Source organism: Vombatus ursinus, unplaced genomic scaffold (genome assembly GCF_900497805.2).
Source record: "Vombatus ursinus unplaced genomic scaffold, bare-nosed wombat genome assembly UNPS02014779.1, whole genome shotgun sequence".
In the NCBI taxonomy this organism is placed as follows: Eukaryota; Metazoa; Chordata; class Mammalia; order Diprotodontia; family Vombatidae; genus Vombatus; species Vombatus ursinus.
In genome coordinates, this window is record NW_020954557.1 from 1,597,845 (window position 1) to 1,619,398 (window position 21,554).

General features: G+C 35.1%; 1 protein-coding gene across 8 annotated transcripts in view; it reads right to left on the minus strand.

Moving 5' to 3' along the window:
• Nucleotides 1–21,554, minus strand: part of LOC114045738 (plakophilin-4) — a 235,076-nt gene that overhangs the window by 147,708 nt on the left and 65,814 nt on the right. For 7 of the 8 annotated variants that reach the window (XM_027865905.1, XM_027865911.1, XM_027865907.1 and 4 more), the window contains exon 2: nt 7,666–7,799. In XM_027865905.1, the coding sequence (XP_027721706.1) occupies nt 7,666–7,794 (129 nt within the window). In that variant the 5' untranslated portion in view covers nt 7,795–7,799. Of the gene's footprint in view, nt 1–7,665; nt 7,800–21,554 lie in introns of those variants that run through there. The other variant, XM_027865913.1, reaches the window with a different exon arrangement.

Sequence of the window (21,554 nt, forward strand, 5' to 3'; positions counted from 1 at the left end):
ATTTTAAGGGGTCCAGGTTTTTTAAGCCTCATGCTGCTATTGCTTTGTTGACATGATTGTGAGCTGTATTTCTACTTTGGGAATTCTGACAAGTTTGCCGGGTTGCACGTCACCCCAAAAGCAATAGTACATAAGGTAATAAGTAGCCTTGTGTGCATGCATGTATGTATCCACTGGCCATGTGCTCCACTGAAATCTATGCAATGGTGTCTAAGATATCTAAAGGAAGTCCCCCAGTCTGAAGTTAGGTGGCCTGAAGAGGAAAACTGACAGAAATAGATGAACAAGTATTATCCAAATGAGAGAATGCATATAGGTTGCTATCTGCACCTCTAAAAGAAGTACCAACATTAATTAGATCATATTTCTATCAAAGTAATAAAATGATACATTTTGCAGATAGCACCACCCTTAAAACACTATGAATTAACTTATATTGACTTCTAAGTGACAGAAGAGACTTTTCAGAAAGGATAACAAAGCCTTGGCTATTCTATAGCTCTGTGAAAATGAAGTAAGACTCTCCTTTACTAAACCCCTTTCCCCTGCAATTAAGCATGCTCAGACCTCACCTATCCATAGTGTCTAGCCCCACATGCAATAGCAGTCCCTTAAAGCTATTATTTTCCCTTTCTTCTCTCTCACTTCCAAATTTCCAGAAAAAAGTGATCTGTACTTGGCTTTCACTCCCCTTTCATTGACTTCTACCTGAACCCATTGCAACGTGAATGTTCAGTCACAATAAAGTTCTCTTCAGGTAAAGTCAAGTCAATGTTTACTAAGCTCCTTAAATTCAAGAACCTTTCCTGCTTAGAAATCCACTCAAATCAGTATTTTGGCAGTTATAAAATAGCCATTCCCAAGATTATTCTTCAGAATTTCAGCCTTAGACTCAGCATCTTTCTTGCCTCCTCAAACTCCCTAAACTTCCATTTCCTACCCTCCTTAATAGCCATGACCAAAGGCGTGCTGGTAAATATTTAACAAGTGGCTGTCCGGAAGGAAAAAAAAAAACACAAACCCACAAAATATGTACAACACACTTTTAAGTTTAATCTGCATTATTAACATTTTCTCCATCACTTTCTTAATTCCAGAAATCAATAAAACAATAAACCAAGCTATGATTTGTAGAATGTGCCAGTTTTTAAGGTATAAATGCTCACATTGCAAATTCCTCACAAGCTGCTTTGAGCTATCTCTAGATACTGAATTCTTTACTCTTGCTTTTAAGCTAGGTCGACCTATTCTTTCATTCCATCTTAATTACACATAAGGATGGGCCCTCACTAGATCTTTCCATTACCTAAAACTGATGACTTCCCTAATTATAAACTGATATTCCCCTGACCATAACTTCCTAGCATTACATTTCCTTATGTTTGACCCCTATGATCTCTCTTCCAGTTTGGGAATATAAAAAGAAATTCCAGGGGCTTACTCAACTTTTCAGGTTTTGGAGAATCCACATTCCTCACCTACACATCATGGTACCTTACCCTCCATTTACTAAGTCACTTGCAAATATACCTTTCTGTTTTGTTTTGGTAGGGCACAGAACAGGATATAGTCCTGGAAGATATAAAGCAGGCTGTACAGCAGTCTCTCCTCTTGGACCTTTACGTCCCTGCAAGGCCTAAGTTTCTGGAGGTTTCTGTCCATAAAAACCAGACTGAGTGGAGCCTTTGGTTACTGAAAAGATCACACAAAGTCATAAGATCACTCTTCAGACTTGTGAATTTTGAGATGGGGATAAAAAAAATGGGGCTTTCTAACAAGATAAGCAGGGTACAGAAGGAAATGGTACATTCAGAGTCATGCTCACCTGGGTCCCTCCAGTGTTAATTCCCTTCATGAACAACTTGTGACTACGGCAAACAGTGAGGTCTTCAGCCCAGGCCCTGAAACTCTGTCTGCTCTATTAATGCAATGGTCTCTTATCTATAAGGGCCTGGCTCACTTTTTTCACTTCTTCCTCTCTCAGGGCTCTCTCATGCCAGCATTGCAGCCTGCAGCTCAGTCCATCGGGAGGATTTATCAAGACCCCATGCCCTGGGATATCCTCTATTACCAGATTAGTGGTAATTGAAGTCCAAGCGCATATGCAATTTTCAAAAGTAGTCCACATTGATTTCTGAATGGTGAACACGGGTTTGGTCACATGTTCTGGGGGTTGGAAAACACAGGATTAGATAATCAGAGGATTTTTTTCCACTAAGGTCAGGATGAATGAAGCCACTTTGTTGACGTCTCCCACTGTATACAGTTTTGTTTGTGAGTTATGTCAGCATCCATCATATGCTCTTTGTTGAACTAAACAACCAAGTTGGAGCAGTTATAAAAATGGCAGAGGAGGCTCACTCTCAAGCTGGATTACAGGAGCTGTGATGCTCCACTGTGCTGGGAATGATCTCCATAACTCTCGCCAAACAGAGATCCTTATGACCCAAGTGGCATTTAACCTCTTCCCAACTGGCAAACTGGTATTTTTATTCCATTTGAGGGCAAGAAGTTTGCCCCTGACAATTAACAGTTGCAAAATCAGGTCTCTGACTTTCCAGATATCATGTCTATGAGCAATCAATGACACCTTTCTGCAAAGCGTTAGGGCTCCCACTAGCAGCATTTCCTTGGATTCAATCTTCAGGAAGACTTATCCATTAAGAATGGATTGTTTTTGAATATAGTTCCGGCTGACCTTCGCCAGCTCTTCTTTACTCCTTCACCAGTCCCCTGGCCCTCCAGATCTATATTCCCTAGGAGGATTCTGTACACTTTGAGAAAACAGCTCTAGGTCCCCTTAATTGGCAGGCTTCCTTTACTCTGGGATGGTTTCTGCAGTTCCTTTCCAGAAAGAGCTTTGGGGGAACAAGTATTGTTGAGAGGTGCTGTCCCTTCTAATAGCATAGGGGAGGTAAAAGTGTATATTCACCTTAAAGAAAGGGAATCCCATAGATGACTATGTAATTAATCCTTAGCCTCTGAGTGATGTGAGAAGAGTCCTTAACCCTCCCCTATGGATCATAGTGGCAGGCTCTCTACAGAGATCTCTAAAGGGTCAAAAATTTGGTTTCATCTTCTTGATGAGGTTTAAAGGTTTTGGCAGATGATACAGGGAATACTAAGGAAGAACATTATTGTCAAATGAGATGATCATTGTAAAGTGATTTAGCTAAAGTGATTTAGTCTGGCACATAGTAAGTGCTATATAAATGTTGTTGTTATTATTATTTCATATTCTGGGACAGGTAACAAATAAGAGACTGATGACCACTTAGCTACTTTACTACATATGATCCCGACCCAAAAAGGAGAATCTTTGACTGGGTCAAAGATGTGTTGTGCTGTGGACCTGATGACCTGATGCTGCTCTTGTTCACTGTGATGTGGGATTAGGTTCTTCTGAAGGAGGAAGGCAAAGGCTAGGATTTTTTATAATCAAATTAATTTCAATTAATAAAAAAAATTTATCTTCCTTCCCCTTGTTCTATCCCCCCTCCACCACTGGAAAAAAAGGAGAAAAAATAAATCCCTGTAACAAATATACAAAGGCAAGATAAATTCTTACTTTCACTATGTCAAAAAAAGTAAGTCTCATTCTTCACCCTGAGTCCACCTCTGTATTATTCATCATCAGTCTTTTGGAGTTGTCAAAAACTAAAATTTGTGATCTTCATTCTCTTCTACATTTTAGTCACTCCTTTGCGGATCATTTAAAATTTTTTGTTGTCTCTTTTGTTATCTTTTTAGCTTTTCTTTTCTTTCTCTTCTGTGCTGTCTATGACAAGTTCATTGTAACCATGACACTAGGACTATCTAACAAAAAGCCTCAAGTCATTTTTAAAAGGTTTTTAGGACCTTACCAGAAAGAGATCAGATATGATAGGATTATCATTTGCCATTTCAATTCCCTACCATATATGTTAGGATAGTTCGTTCCCTAAAAGGTAAAGAAGCTATTTCCAAGACTTGATTGGCACAGGGGCTAGGAGCTCAAACATCTTCATCAATATAGCTTCCTGGTCACCTAAAGTCATAAAATACCCACTCCAACTCCATGGTGTTGGGAACCTTCAGACTGATGGAGGATGTCTCAAGACCATGCAAGTCATCACACTCTGACTTTTTTTTGTTTTGGGGCTTTTTTTTTTTTTTTTTTTGCTAGGCAATGGGGTTAAGTGACTTGCCTAAAGTCACACAGCTAGTAAGTGTCAAATGTCTGAGGCCACATTTGAACTCAGGTCCTCCTGACTCCAGGGCCAGTGCTCTATCCACTGAGACACCTACCTGCCCACACATCCTGTCTTGTTGAATAAATGAGTTTCTTCTGAATAGAGGTCAATAGAGGTCATGTTTGCTTGAGTTAAGTGCTTCAGTATCCTTGTTGAGTATCTTTTCTTTTCCAACTAAACATCTTTGTGTTAGCTGTTTAATGACCAATGAGTGTCTCATTTCATTCTAATACCAGACCTAAACTAAAAGGGATTTGACCTGAGCCAGGTCTGCCTACAACATGTCTATTCATGAGTTGGCTAATGAAGCTAGAGAAAATCTCGTAACCATATTGATTAAGTGCACTACAAATTCATGTCATCAAACCTCATCTTGGCCCTCTCTATAATAAGGCAGTCTTTTATTCCTTCCTAATTGATTTCCTAGGTCCCTCTCCATAGAATCCCTTCTAAGCCTCATCCTTCTCTCTTCCCATCTCTCAGAAAAGAACCTTACTTCACTGAAAAAACAGGCCATTCTACACGAGTGCTTTCTTCTCCCTTTTTTTTACTTTCCTGAAAATTGGTATTGGTACCTACCCTAGTACATTCCACATGCCCAAATTGCCCTCAACCCATTTAAAACAAAACAAAACAAAAATCTACCTTAACCAGATCCTCTCCTTTAGCAATCACCTTATTGCTTCTTACTTTCTCAGTCAAGCTCCATGAAATATTTATCTACACTGATGTCTCTACTTCCCCTCTCCTCACCCCTTTGTAATCTGGCTTCTTACCTCATCGCTCAATTGACATTGTTCTCTTCAAATTTACTGAGCTGCCAAATATCTCTGTCTTTTCTGAGTCTGATTCTTTTTTAACCTATCGGTTGCATTTGACATTGTTGACCCACCTCTCTTCCCAGATCCTCTTATCTCTGGATTTTTATGACGCTTATTTTCTCCTGGTGCTTCTCCTTTGTGATTGATCCTTCTCAACATCCATATCATGCCCCCTTAACTACCTTAGCACTCTAACACACTCTTTCTTTCTCCCCCTCCAAGCTTCAGTCCTGCATTAACAATTGTCTCTTAGACATTTAGTATCTTTCCCTTTAAATTCTCCCCTCTTCAAAACTGTCATATTACTGCTGAAGCTACCATGAGGCTCTCAGGTTTGTAATCTCATAATTATCCTGAACTTCTCACTCTCCTTCATTCTAGATATCCAGTCACTTACCAAATCTTCCCATTTCTTCTTCAACGACATCTATTGTCTACCCTGGTCCAGCCTCATTGGACATTCTTCCTTCTCCCGCCCTATGAAATCTAGGCAAACTATCCTTCCTGCAGATCCTTACATGACATATCATCTTCAGTCTTTGCAATGAACTCCTTCTTGACCTCTACCTCAGAGTCTCCTTCTGCTTTTACAATGAAGCTCAGCACCAACTTCTGCATGAAACCTTTCTGGACTTCCCCAACCACAAGTACCCTCTACTCCCAAATTATCTGTATTTATTAACTTTACATTCAGGCAGTATATATTTTCATATGCACTTATTTCTTCCTCCACTAGAGTGTAAGCTCACTGCAAATAGAGATTATTTCATTCCCTTACTTATATCCTCAGCAATTAGCATAGGGCTTAGCATATAGCAGACAATAAATACTTGCTGACTTACAATTGCCTCTGTTATTACCATGGTCTCTTAAATAATCTTGCTTTTTAGTTTTGCAATCCATCCTCCACAAAGCATCTACAAATAGTCATCCTAATGTACTATTCTGATTATGACACTTATTTATTCAAAAGCTCTAAATGGATCCTTAGAACCTTCCAAAAATATAAATTCTAGAATTTTAACTTTAAGGTCTTTTTAAGGCTCAAAAGTACCTTTCTAGGCTCAACTCAGACCTTACATGGGAGCCAAACCAGTCTATTTTTTAATTCCCCCTCCTGCCTGGAATGCATTCGCTACAACTCTCCCTACAATTTGTGCTTGCTTAACTCTCTCCTTTAAAACCCCAATCACCTATCAACTCCTTGATGATGCTACTTTAAGAAAAACTGTTCTTCCCCTTGTTAAAGCTCACTTTTCCTGAGCTTCTCCTCAGGATTTATACCACTACCTTTTGTGTCATGGTTATTTGTATAGTTAATTTCCCCTCCTCCAAATTATTCTATAAAATGCTTAAGAGTAAGGGCCTTTATATCAAGACGTAGTAAGTACAAATTATATATATTAAATACCTCTGCATTGGTAGTAATTTGTAACTATTTGCTGAATTTAATAAAATGTACCTGCAATTTTCTCATATCTTCCCCAAACCTTAACCCTCAGAATAGTGTAGTCTCTAATTTTAGAGTAAGGAAAGAAGATAGTCTAACTTGAAACAAAAAAGATGATAAATTTTGAATCATTTAAATTCAAAACAGAAGACTACAATATCATCAGATCTGAGATGGAGCAGTAGAACAATCACTGAAGCCATAGCCTTAGTTTAACATGCAGTAAAATAATTAGCCAAAAATTATCAAATTTTTCCACTCTCATCTGTTCAACTCTAGATATTAGTTTGCTAAGAAAAACACACAAGATATACAATTATAAGGATCTACATCAGTCAAGACAGAAAAAAAGCCAGCAGTTCATTAAAAATTTCTCGCATTTGCTTTAAAGTTTAGGGATATAATTTCCAGTAGATTTGCCTGTGAAATATTCATTAGGGTCCCCTAAGATTTTTGTACTCTGAACAAGCATAGGAGAACTTAAAACTTACACTTTCTTAACTCTGCTTCAGAATATCAAGGTATTAAATTTGGAAAATTCAATTTTCCAATCAAAACACACAGTATCTTACCGAGCAAAGTGCTTTCGCATAAGAAAAACTTCATTAACTCTTCCAAAGTTAACATAAAACATGACATTAAAGCAAACTCGCACAGGTTTTACAAATTATAAAACATCAGCTCACAGAATGAATATGCTTTGATTCACACAAACACAACAAATACAGCCTTTGTCTACAAGTGACTGAGACAGCCCTGGATATCTAGGCAATGTAAAAAAAAAAAATCTTTAAAGGTCTTATAGTCACAAAGTTGCCAGAGCACTGATATGAAAACCAGCATTTCAGTTCTGCTTTACAAATATTTTAGTGCATGCAAACAATATGCAATGCATAGCAAACAAAGACACCAATTACCATATATATGTGTTTTCTTACTTGCAGATGCATAAGTATCCTGCATGGTCAAATTCTGACTTGAACCTTGAGGAGGTCTACATTTCAGTCATCCCAATGTATTCAGGGATGTAAATACCTTACAATCAGAAAATGTGAATGGGTCAAGGTAAAAAATTTAAAGCACATCCAGAGATCAATTTTCTTTAGTAAGTTAAAAGTTAATCTTATTTTTAAAAATTTAATTAATGAGGATGTTAAAATACCTGCTCCTTCACAGAGGCAAGAATAGTAGTGGCTGTGGTTTCTGGTTCCATGCCTGGGTCTGTGGAGGCTTCCTGGCTGGTTTGTTGCAGCCCCTCCTCCACCAAGGGGGTCTGCTCAGGAGCTGGCATTCCTCCTGCAACCAAGTAGTCAAAGGGTTAACACTTTCAGCCACTAGTGCTGAAACAGCACTTGAATTCAGAGAGGAAGGATTGTTTCTCAAACTTTTTATTGGCTCACAGATATTTAACATAAAAAAAAGGGCAAACAAAAAAATTTCTCAAAACAAAAACTCTATTTTACCCTCTTAATCAAAAAATACTCACTTATTTAATATTTATAAACAATTTCATACTAAAGGGAAAGATAAATAGTATTCTTAATTGCTTTAAAAAGGCAAGTGGGGAATATTATAATACTGTATGGTATAAGATGGATAATAAAAAGGAAGAAATTTTTATCAATAAAATTTAAGGCAGTATATGATTACAAATTTGCTAAAGCTCTCATTTTTTAAACTCAAGGTCAACAATGTCTAACAAGTAAATTATATATATTTAAAAGACAAGTTAACATATTACTCTGTGCCACCAACCAAATATAAGGCTTACAGCATAACCAAAGTTCAAAGCATATGGTTGGGGTGATGCAATGAGATGGGAGATGAGAAAGCAGAATTAAATAAAAATACTTTATCATTAAATGTGATTTATCATTTATCATTATCATTAAATGTTCACTAAGGGACATTTAAGACTTTGCTGCTAGAAAACAAAGAACAAAAATAAGAAAAAGGAGTTAGAATTGTCGTCGGTACAATATTTGATTTCTTTTGGACAACCGTGATTTGATATACAAAGAAATGTAGGAAGTACTATTAGAATATACTTGATACTAATGACTCTAGTCTTTTAAAGTTAAAGCAGGATTACTGTAAGGTGACACACTAAGGGATAAAAATGCTAATCTTGACATATCACAGCTAGGTAAAAACTGACCTGACATGTGTGGAGAAGAGAAAAACTTCTTAGTCTTTCCTAATGTATCATAAACTGAATATAAGACCACAAAATGGTATCATGAAAAGATCCCAAGGTAACTCTGGCAATTATTGTATATTGGCATATTCCAGGATATTACCAGGTATTGATGAAATCTCCACTGACATATTTTAGCTTGTTTGCTTTCCAAGAAGATATTAGTACTCAGAGGGTATCAAAAGAATGGCAAAACAAAGAAAGAAAAACAGAGTCTGCTGAAATTTTTGAGAACTTTTGATGATGAATTAAATGAAAGAGGAAAAGAGTCTGGTGGCATGAAAATATGAGCTTAAAACTTCAGTAGAGAACTTGGTTTGATATAAAGGAGTTAGTCATTGAAAAGTGGTTAAACTCTGGAATAAGCCAAACAGAGAGCAGAGACTGTCTTACATGTTTCTGTAACAAGCAACAGTTAGCAAGTTCAAGTCTAACTGAGTTTAGTAAGTCTTTCTACTTTACTGTGCTGCCTCTCAGCCTCTTATTGTTAAATACATTTATTCGCTGCTGAAGTTTTCTAAAAGTACAGTAATACCTCAAAAATTCAGCACTGGAAATTATGCTTCTTTCTATATGGTTCTAAGCACCATTATTCTTTAAAAATATCACTGAATCAACTATGTCTTGTTAATTCAATGTCTAATTGTCATAAATGAATGTTCAATTAAAAGAAAAAGCTCACAAAAAAGTTAACTGTAACTTCAATGTATTGAATATAAAAGAGAGGGAAAGTGGTTTACAGATAAATTTTATTTGTACTTTGATAAAGAAAAGGGGTCTAAAACAACAGGAAATGCTATATACAAAGTGAGAAATAAAAGAGCTTGTAAGATGGGTAAAAGACCTATAAAGAGAAACTGTCAAGTGGAAAAAATAACAATACATATCTTAACTGGAGATTGACAGAGAGAACAGAATTACTACATAAAAATGAAACAAGCCAACAATTTTTAAAAATGTAAATGCCTAAATTATTAGAAAGTAAAGCAAGAAGAATTGTTGAGATTGAATTTTGAAAATCTTCACAAAAGGAATCTGAAAAGGGGTGGGAAGGAAGCTGCACTAATACAATAATTACATTAATTTTTGAGGATAAACAAGGAATTAAGGGATAAACATAACCTGTTACTTAAAGTGTAGAAGCCACAGAATTAGGAGGTTAAGAAAAATATAGTCTTTTATTACAAAAATAGTCTTTTTGTTACAATAACTTCCTTAATATCTCAAAAACATCAATTAAAAACCAACTGTGTCCTTAAACCTGTGCTAAGTGACTCTGGTACAGGGTTAGGGAAGGAATGTCAATTAAGTACAATACAAATATAAGATAAGTACATTATCCACAAAGAGCTTTATCATCTCAATGAGGAGACTAAACATTTATAATAACTTCAGAACAAGACATCAGATATACTCAACCTAATGCCATTTAATCAGTTCTAAGAAAAGACAATGTTAATAAGGTTATAAATGAGTGACCAAGACAAAGACATCATAAATTGCATATAAGTATCACCAAAAGTAAAAACAAAAACTTTACAACATACACAGTAAAACAAAACAAATTTTCACATTGTCCATGTCCAAAACTTTATGTCTCATTATATATCTTAAATCCATCACTCCTCTCTGTCTGAATATCGATTAGCACAGACCATAATTAGCACTGGAATCTGATCAGAGTTCTCAAATCTTTCAAATTTATCTTTACAATGTTGTTATTATTTAAGCCATTCTACTGCACTACATCAATTCATGTAAGTCACCCAGGCTTTTCTGAATCCATCTCTTCAATCATTTCTTATAGTTCAATAGCATTACATTATATCCATATACTATAATATTTTCAAGAATTCCCTAACTGAAGAGAATTTCTTAAGTTTGCAGTTACTTATCGTCACAAAAAGGGCCAATACAAATTTTTTTTGGGTATATCTGAATCGCTTTCTTGGGAATTAATCGAGGTGGGGTTGGTGATGGGGAAAAGGGCATACATAGTTTAGTAACTTTGGGGGCAGAGTTTCAAATTGCTTTGCAGAATGGCTGAAAAAAATCATAGTACATCAGTGTGCTTGTTTTCCCATAGCCTGTCCAACAATTGTCATCTACCTCTTGCAATCTTTGCCAGTCTGATGGGGTTGAGGTGGAACCTCAGAGTTATTTTTAATTTGCATTTCTCTAATATTAGTGATTTGGAACATTTTTTTAAAAATTTGGTTAAGGATAGCTTCGGATTTTTTCTTTCGAGAGCTCCTTATTTATATCTTTTGATTATGTCCTTATTGGGAATGACTTAGTCTTATTCATTTGAATCACTTCCTTACATATCTTAGAAATGAGAAATGCACTGAAAAGATTTTCCCCCCTTTACCCATCTCCTTTCTAACTTTATTTGTATTGGTCTTGTTTGTATAAAATCTTTCAGATTTTATGTAATCAAAATTATCTATTTCTAATGTGTTTATTATATGACTTTTACATTTATGTCAGGGGTTAACTATTTTTGTCATCACCTTTTACGACAGTCTAGTGAAACATACAGACTTCTTTCTCAGAAGTTTTTTTGAAAGCATAAAATAAATATATAAGATTATAAAAGAAACTAATATATTAAAAGTCATCAATTATTAAAAAAATCAAATCCAGGGACCTCAAGTATTAAGTCACATGTCCATTTAGAGCCAATCTTCGTATATCAAGTGAAGTGTTGATCTAAACCTAATTTCTGCCAGGCTGCTTTTCAATTTTCTAACTTTATCCCACTATTAGAGTCTTTGGTTTTATATTAGGCTACTAGATTCAATCCCATCTACGTAATCTATTCTACTAATTGATTTCTAATTTTAATGAGCATTATATCATTTTGATGATTATTGCTTTATAGTACAATTTGAGATCTGGTATTGCTAGGCCTCTTCCCTGTTTTTTCCCCCTTTTGGGTTTCCTGTGAGATTTTTGGACCATTAGTTCCTCCAGATGAATTTTATTATTTTTTTTAGTTATATAAAATCATACTTCGGTAATTTGATCAGTATTGTACTGAAAAAGTAAATTTACGTAGTCATCATTTGTATTATATTAGTTCAGCCCATGTATGAGCAATTAATATTTTTCCAATTATTTAGATTTATTTCTATAAAATGTTTTGTAGCTATATTCATATATTTCACATTAAAATTTTCAGTTAAGAGATAATTAATAATTTTAGAGAGGGCAGATTCAGTTGAAGGATTAAGTCAGTGGGCAGATTGTAGAGGGTTTAGAAATGAGAGCAGGGGAAGTAGAGTCACTAATTGTAGATGACATTCTCTTTTTCTGTCTTAAGTGTCCTATGACCATTAATAACTTTCTGGTTCGCTTTTTTTTTTTTGCTAATTCTTTCAGCCTTATTTCTTGATATTAGACTTCTTTTTTTTCATTAGGGCCAGAGTGTGCTCACTTCTGGAGGGAATGGGTAGGCCACATTTGGACATGTTGTGTCCCTTTGGCTCCTGCTGCTTTCTTGGGTTGTTGAGTGTTGTTATTCTGGGACCTCAGGAATGATGTGGTCTGTAAGATTCAGGAATTGCTTATTTTTTTAATCATTTCTACTTTTATTGTTACTTTGGCTGAGATCTTGCACATAACACCTCCTTTTAAAAAATTTGTCTAAAGCATAACAAATTTTTCTCAAGACTCTCATTTTAATGCTATGTGAATGTTCAAGTGCGTTTCTGGTATACTAGACCCTGCTGGGGTCGGCCTTCTAATCGGCCTAGTAATTCTACTATCCTCTTTCGTATATTGAGTTCATCTTATTTATGTTTAATAATTGTATAACGGGTGTTCAAAAGTTTTAGTGCAGTTTTAAGCTACTAAAGCTTAAAGATACACTAAGATTTTTAGGATACCTTGTATTTTCATCCATTAATGTTGATTTGTATGTTTTCCTTTCTTTACCCTCTGAAGAGAAAGAATAATGGTGGAAAAAGAAGTAACATTATCAGTACCAATGACTTATAATTGAAGTCATCTGTTTCTACTCCACTGCCTTTTATTTCTCTTAAAAGCTGCTAGCATTTATATAGTTTTAAGGTTTGCAAACTGCTTTATATGTATTATCTCATTCAATCCTCAAAATAACCCGGGGAGATAGGTGCTATGATAATCTCCAATTTACAGATGAAGAAACTGAGACAGGCAGAGTTTAAGTAATGTGTCCAGGATCATATAGCTAATAAAAATCTGAGGCAGGATTTTAATTCAGGTCTTCCTGACTCCAGGCTCAGCACTCTAACCACTCTGCCATCTAGATACCATAGACTGGTTGTTATTTTTTCTTTAGTTGAAGTTTGTTTTCTTTGTAACTATATCCTCTCCTTTTAAAATAGGTTCTATGCTTACTCCATCTTCATCTGCTAATCTGTAGAGTTTGATGTACTGCTGAACCAAACTCTGAATGTGTGTGTGCAGATGTGTATGTGTACATATATAAAGGTGTGAATACATACATTCAATACTCTGTCTAGTTCAGAAACAAGGAGTGCTCCTATGATGTTTGTTTCCTTTTTCTACCACTTTAGTATATTCTTCTTGTGGATCCCTAATACAGGAAATAATAAATTCCTTATTTCCTCACTTCTTTCAATCAATCAATAAAAATTTTATTAAGCAACTACTTTGTACCTGGCATTATTCTAAGTTTTGGGAATACAAAGAGGCAAAAGACAGTCCTTGGACTCAGGGAGCTTACAATCTAACAGGGGAAGACAACATGCAAACAAATAGAGAGTAAGCTATTTACAGGACAAAAAGTAAGACATTTAAAAAGGGAAGGCACTGGAATTAAGTGGGATTAGGAAAGGCTTCTATGAAAAGGAAGTGTAGTTGGGACTTAAAGTAAGCTGGGAGGTCAGTAGGCAGTGTTGAGAAGGGAGAAAATTCCAGGCATGGGGGACAGCTAGGAAAAAATGCCCAAGTTGAAAGACGGGAGGTGTCTTGTTATGGTAACAGGCAGGAGGTCAGTATCACTGGATTGAAGACTATGAGAGTGGAAGAATAGGGTGGAGGAAGACTCGAAAAGTAGAAGAACCTAGGTTATAACAGGCTTTGAGTGCCAAACAGATCATTTTGTATTTGATCCTGGAAAGAACTCTCAGAGGGACAACAATCCTGTGAGGTAGACACTATTGTTATCTGTATTTTACAGTTGAGGAAACCAAGTCAAAAACTGAACATAAAGCCCAAACCCAGCAATATCAATCCCTGTTTGTGTTATTTAATTGCCAGTGTGGTCCTTAAAATCATTAGATTTAAATCTTTAGAAATATTAGTTTCTTCTCCCTTTATTAGAATAAGCACTTCATCTTTTAGTTACTTTAAGCTGCTGAAATGTAATTATATTTTTAGATTTCTCTTGACTCCTGTTTCTATTTCAAGTTTTTACTCAGCTCTGACCTTTTCATCAGGAATTCTTGAAAAATCTTTATTTTATTAAAGGCCCATTTTCTCCTCATCCCCGCCCCCAGCCTCTAATAGGACAGTATTCAGCTCTGACCTGTGGTAGAACATCCCGAGCTCGTATTGGTCTGATCAGTCACAGTCAGACACACAGAAACTTGACTCTAACATAGCGATGTCATTTTGGTCCTCTTCGAGAATGAAGGACAACAACCAACCAACCAACCAGCAGGTTAAACTACTTCTGGTTGTAAGCATTTTTCTTTTGTCTTTTGGAACAATGAATTTCAAGACTGTCTTTCCTTTAGAAAAGTTCTTTCTTTGACCTAGAAACTCTGGAATTTGACTATGACAATCCTATGACTATCCTAGGTGTTTTCAGTTTTGGGCTTCTTTTAGGACATGACTGATGGATTCTTTCTATTTTACTTTTGTTCTCTGATTCTAATTAATCTGGGAAGTCTTCTTTTATGATTTTTAAAAATATGGTATCCAAGTTTATCAATGCGTCTAATGATGCTTAGATGATCTCTCCACATTGTTTTTCAGTTTACCTGTTTTTGACAGAAAATATTTTATATCTTCTTCACTCTTTCTGTATTCTTTCCTTTTTTTTTTCCAATCTTTTGATTTTCTTCTAATTTTTTTTGTCTGTAGGAGTCACTGTGTTCCTATTGGATAAGATTTCATTGAGAGTCTACTAGATAAGATTTTCTCTCTTCTAAGTTATTTTCTTTCTAATTTTTCTTTTTCTCCATATTTCATATTATAATTCTAACTCCATTCTTCACCTCTTGCCTTGTTTCTTCCAATCATTCTTGCAATGTTTGTGGCCCAGGTATGTCTCCTCTTCGGCTCTCTTTGTGTCTGGTGAAGTTACTTTTTATGTCAGAGATTATCCTCTTGGGTTTCTCCTAGGCCACAGTACTTTTCTCACTGTACTTGGCATTTTGTTTCTCATATCTTCCAAAGGGTGGCTCCCTTTTCAGTCTATTAACAGACCTCAAGTTATTACGGCTTGTGCTGGTTACCCTGATTTGAACTCTCTCCCAGATGTTGCTGGGTTTGGATATCAGTTTCCTCAACTGTAAAATACAGATAATAATAGTGCCTACCTCATAGCACTGTTGAGAGAATCAAATGAGGTAGTATGTGTAAAGCACTTTGTAAATGTTAGCTATTATATATATATATATAATAGACACATTTATCATATAATTATATGTATGAATATATTAAATACGTATAAATAATGTCTATAGTAATAATAGCTAACATTTGCAAAGTACTTTATATATATTACACATAACTATATAATGGATGTGTACGTATACAACGGAGGGAGAGAGGGAAGGAGAAAAGGACGATGACAATGAGAGTGTGTTCATAGTATAGTGGCTAGAGAGGTAGCCTAGGACTCAGGAAAACCTGGTTTCAAGGCCTGCTGCTGACACATGCTAGTTGTGTGATCCTGGAGCCGTAACTTAATCAAGAAGCACTGACCATTTACCAGGCACTATGAGCATGGGCATATACTGACCAAAGAGAAAACAGTTCCATGCCTCAAAGAGTTTACCATTTAGCTAGGGGAGAAAACATGCATATATAAATGAGTAAGAAATACATACGAAGTGATTTACATGGGGGAGAGGGGAAGGAGCATTAGGCAAAGATCATACAGAAAATAGCCCTTGCTTAGAGACTTAGATTTCTAAGAGACAGACATGAGAAGAGAGTTCATTCCAGGCATAAGGACAGTCATCAAGGTATCTCTCAGTGCCTCCAGATACCTCTTTAAAATCATAAGCGGTAAAGGTACTGATCTATATTGATAGAGGAAGCTCCTCACCAAGAGCTATATACACATATAAAATCACAAGCTTGGTCCCACCAAATTGGTTCCACTTTATACACACCCACATATATGTATGATGGAAGAACCCACAACAAAAATAATTTTAGATATTTAGTTTCCAGACTGAGTTCTTTCTACGTACCTCATACACAGCTGTCATTTTCGGTAAGCAACTCAAAAGCAATCACTTTTAAGCTCTGTCCCTTATCCCGTACATAAACTGGAAAAGATTTCTGGATATTTTCCCCTATATCATTTTTGTTCACCCACTTTACATGACACCTCCTACTGTCTACCTGTATTCACATAGATCAGTTGGAATTCAGTGCCTCCTTCTCTTTGTCTTTCAAAATGCTTTTCTTCCTTCAAGGCTCAGCTCAGCTACAATCTCAACCACGAAGCATGATCTCTCACCCCTACCCCACTCCACCTTCCACTCTCTTCTTCTGGCTCAAATTTTCCTAGAGCACTTTATCTGTATCTTTCCTTTGCCTTTACCAACACTATCTTACATGAGAACTATCTGTGTACATTTCACATCTCACAGTTGACTTAAAAGCTCCATGTCATTTTCTAGTCTTTCATCACTAGAATTCTTTGGGCATAATTTTGAAAGCAAGTATTTGCAAATGATAAAAAAGAGAGGATAAATATTAGGAAAAAAAGATAGTAGGGATGATACTATGACCAAAGGTATAAAAATGTCAATAATTACCAGTTCAAATGCCTACTTTGTCATCTCTATAAATTATTTATGAGAATGATACGCACATACAGAGGATATGTGGATTAAAATTTGAGAATGGAACAGGCAGCCTCTCATGAATGATATTCAACACCAAACTACATCTTCATATGCAAGTGTAGATAGTATAGAAGCTTACTATAATTATTGCTTGTTCATTATGAAAAATTATTTGACTTGGTAAACCAAAAAGGCTCACTTTCATACATATCTCCCATGTATGTTAAGGAAAAATTATGATATATGAATTTAATTATACAATAAGTAATGTAGAAAAAATTTCAGAGAAATGGGAAAACCTATATGAATTGATACAGAGGTGAGCAAAATGAGAACAATTTATGCAGAACAAGAAACACATTTTTAACATGTCCAATGTGGATATTTGTTTTGTTTGATTATATATGAGTATATGAAACAAAAATTCTGTATTTCTTTCTCTTTTTTTTCAGTGAGTGTGGGGAGGTGGGAGGCAGAAAAAAACTTGACACCTAAAAAAAATAATTCTAAAAAAATCTTACAGTAGTTTTTGATAGATAAAACCAAAGAAAAAACTTTGTTCAACAACTTGAGTATAATTAATGTCAAGTGAATATTAACATGGAAACACATACATCAATGTATAAGAATTTATGGTCTATCACATGCCAAGCATTCTAGTCTGCTAGGTACTAAAGTGGTACATCACTGTCCTAGAAAATAGCCAGCATAAAGTCAAAATCAAAGAGAGATTCCCTACAGATAATAAAGTCCTCCAGACAGATGCTGTTGCTTTGCAAATGAGATAGTATAAATTTTATCAAACGGTGTAATACTACAGAGCCTCTTCAGTGAAATCCATGAGTACTGAAAAGAGAACCTAACAATTCACATAGAAAAAAATGAAATGGATGGGGGTAGAGGAGAAGGACAGATAGCACCTATGTGCCAGGCACCTGGCTAAGGACTTACTGTTCCAACTATAAGATGAAGATGGATAAGTCAATCAGTTCCATCAGTCTACATCTCAGACTGCCATAACAGGTAACCAATGAATTGGGCTCAAATTTTATAAGAAGAATTCCTATGTATACATTTATTACTTAACATGTCCATGGAAGATATCTTGTTGAAGGTGTGCCTTTTAGTTTGCATTTTGGTTCACCAAGACTATTAATTATTATTTTATTTAGTTTCTCTTCAGTTGTGTGACCCTGTGTTAAGTTACTTAACCCTAATTGCCACCCCCCCAAAAAAATTTAGTTTCTTTTTACTGTTAAGTCTCTCAATAAGAATTAAGGGATGATCCATGCCTGAAAGTTTTCCTACATTTATTATACTCAAAAAATTTCTGGATTCTATTTTGGAAACTATTCAACATTTGCAGTAATGCAAAAGCTGTTCCTCAATGAAAGATTTCACTTTTCTTTTGGCCAGGCAGTGGGGTTAAGTGACTTGTCCAGGGTCACACAGCTACTAAGTGTTACGCATCTGAGGCCAGATTTGAACTCAGGTCCTCCTGAATCCAGGGCCAGTGCTCTATCCCCTACACCACCTAGCTGCCCCTAAGATTTCACTTTTATAACACTAATATACTTCTAGTGATACTAAATGCCTTTGCATCGCTGAATATGAGACCAAAAGATTTAAATTTCAGGTGACTCTAAGGATAATGGAAAGATTTGTGTTACACAAAAGGAGGCTACAGCACATTGCCAATCAGTAATAACTTTAGTATAAGAAATAGTATAAACAGTATCCAGAAAAGAATGGGTCAACTTGCAAAATGATGGGGAGGGATAGGAAATGGGCAATCCAAGTAGTGCAGTTGGACAGAGAGAAATTTTAAACACTTAGGGGAAAGTTTTTTATATAATGAGTAGATCCTCTATGAGAGATTTATAGGACAACAAAGATAAAAATCTCATCACCCAGGATAAGAAGACAAAGATGGTTTGCAATCTTTACCAGTGAAGAAAATACCCATATCACTGAGATTACAAATCCACCAAGGCATTGACATATCCTTAGTACTTAGCACACAGTTAAGGAATTAAATTGAAGACTTTATAAATTCATTTGTACATGCAGCAAGATCTCTCATATGGTGATTGATGAATTTAATTTTGAAACTAAAAACATAGGAAGTAATGCTTGAATGTTAGAAGAAAATATTAAAAAGTGCTAAATGACAGGTGAGTAGCAGAAAAATAGAAGAAAATATCAAAATATTAAAGAATAAATGTGATTAAAAATTAGTCTAAGAGGTGATGGAAGATAAATGAAAACAAATAAAATCTTGTACGACCTATAATAAAAATGTATCACTATACAGCAAAGATGAAATTGTTTTATTTTTCATAAAGCTGGAACCATTACAGAGAATGAAAGAAGTAGAATACTAGGAAATTAGAATGTGCCTGAAAAGCTAAAAAAAAAAAAAAAAAAAAAAAAAGCTTGAGAACCATATGGAATCTATTCTAACACTTAAGAAGTAGCAAATACAACTCAAAGTTACATTTTAAAATCTGCTAGAAATAGAAGCATTACCAAAATTAGTTTAGGACACACACCAATCTCAGAATTTGGCATAGGAAAAGCCAAAAAAAAGTATGGTTTCTTGAAATACTGTTGACAAGAATTTATTCGAAAAGATACAAATTTAAATGAATAATAATGATTCTGAATATGAAACTTATTTACACACATAGTATATCTAAAGTTTTGGTGCAGTTTTAAGCTACTAAAGCTTAAACCTGAACCAAGACTTTTTGAGACCCTTTTAATTAGTTATTTTTTAAATCAAAACAACAATCACAACAAAGTTTTATTTGGCACGGCCAACAAATGGCCATGATCCTAATTAATAACTGATTCTAATTAATCAGAATATTTAACGAATAAGCGCTAGAGATAGTCAAAAAGTGTATACATTCACTTCTATTGATTGACCTATTTTTTTAATCAGTGCCAAATAATTTTTTTAGTAATTTCTTTGATCTCTTTTAAGTTAATAAGCTTTGTCATTATAGTTACATATGGAAGGAAAGGAACTATAATAGCATAGTGTTTGATAAATTCAAAGAACTCAGTTACTGTAGTAAGAACTCACTATTTGAAAAAAGTGAAAAATGGGAAAACATTTTGGCAGAAACTGGGTATTTCATATCTCATACCATATAAGAAGATAAACTCAAAATGGAAACATGGCTTATAGACAAAAGGTGACATGCTATGCAAATCAAAGGAGCACTGAACAAATGACTTTTTAGATCAATACATTAGGGAAGAGTTTATTACAGTGATGGACAGGATCATGAAAGATAAAATGAATAATTCTGATTATGTAAAAAAAAACTTTCAACAACAAAACCAATAAAGAGAAAGTTAGAAGGGAAGGAAATAGATAACCAGGTAAAAAAAATTTTTTTTTGCAGCATCTTTAAGTTTATCAAATAAAGGTCTTATTTTCAAGATATATGAGAAAATAATTCAATTATATAAGACTATAGATAAATAGTAAAAAGCCATGACAATAGATAAACAGTAAAAAGATACCAACAGGTGGTTCTCAAAGTAAGAAATCTAAGCTATCAATAATTTAAATTTTTACATACTCCAAAACACTAATAATTAACAATCAATAAACATATATCAAGTACCTACTCTATGCCAGGTAATGTGCTAAGCAGTAGGGATACAAAAAGAGGCAAAAGACAACCACTGCCATCAAGGAGTTTATAATTTAGTGGAGAAGATAACATGTAAACGAATATAAATAGGGCAAGCTACACACACACACACGCACACGCACATGCACATAGACACACACATATAAGATAAAAAGGAAGTACTTAACAGAGGGAAAGCACTGGATTTAAGAGGAGTTAGGGCAGGCTTTCTGTAGAAAGTGAGATTTTAGTTGAGACTTAAAGTAAGCCAGTAGGTAGAGATGAGAGAGAACATTCCAGGCATGGGGAACAGAGAAAATGCCCGGAGTTTGCAGATGGAGTATCTTCTTCTGGCAACAGCCAGGAGGTCAGTATCAGTGGATCAACATGTTAGGGGGTTAGGTAGAAAAAGACAGGAAAAGTAGGAGGGGGCTAGGTTATGAAGGCCTTTGAATGTCAAACAGTATTTTGTATCTGATCCTGGAGGAAATTGAGGTGATGATGGCCTGCACTAGAGTGATGGGGAAGATTAGTCATTGCTCTCAACAAAGAGATCATAATCTAGTAGAGAGTAAATAAGTTACATATACAAATAACATTAACAAGAAATAGAATAATTTACTTGGTCTAGGAAAAGAAAACTCAATGTTCACAGGCAGAAATATTAAGCACAGAAAATAGAGAATATTTTAAGACAACCTTACAAAACACTATTAAATGCTTCAAAATTGAGGCAAAAACATTATTTTAAGATTTCAAGTATGGAAATACAAAATTTGAGCTCAGAGGTAAAAAGAATAAAGCACATGACATATATAATGTATGATTATGACAATGTACCATTACTAGACAAATGAGTCACATGTAGTGTTCACAATAACAAAGTGCATTCATTCTTTAGACCAGTCCTATAAAGTAGATCCCATGTAGCATTACTCTAATTTTTCCATGAGAAAACTAGAGTTCGAAAAGATAAAGTAGGAATGTTATCGATCATATGGACAGGTAAACAAATCATGTAAGTTGAGGAAACAGATCAAAAAATCTGGCATTTGCATGTCATTGTAGTTTAGGCAAGAATGGAGGTACTTTCAACTAGCCAGCTATCTGTTAGAACAATTGCTCTGCCAAGAACAGTAGCTGGTGAATTATTGCAGTTTCAAAA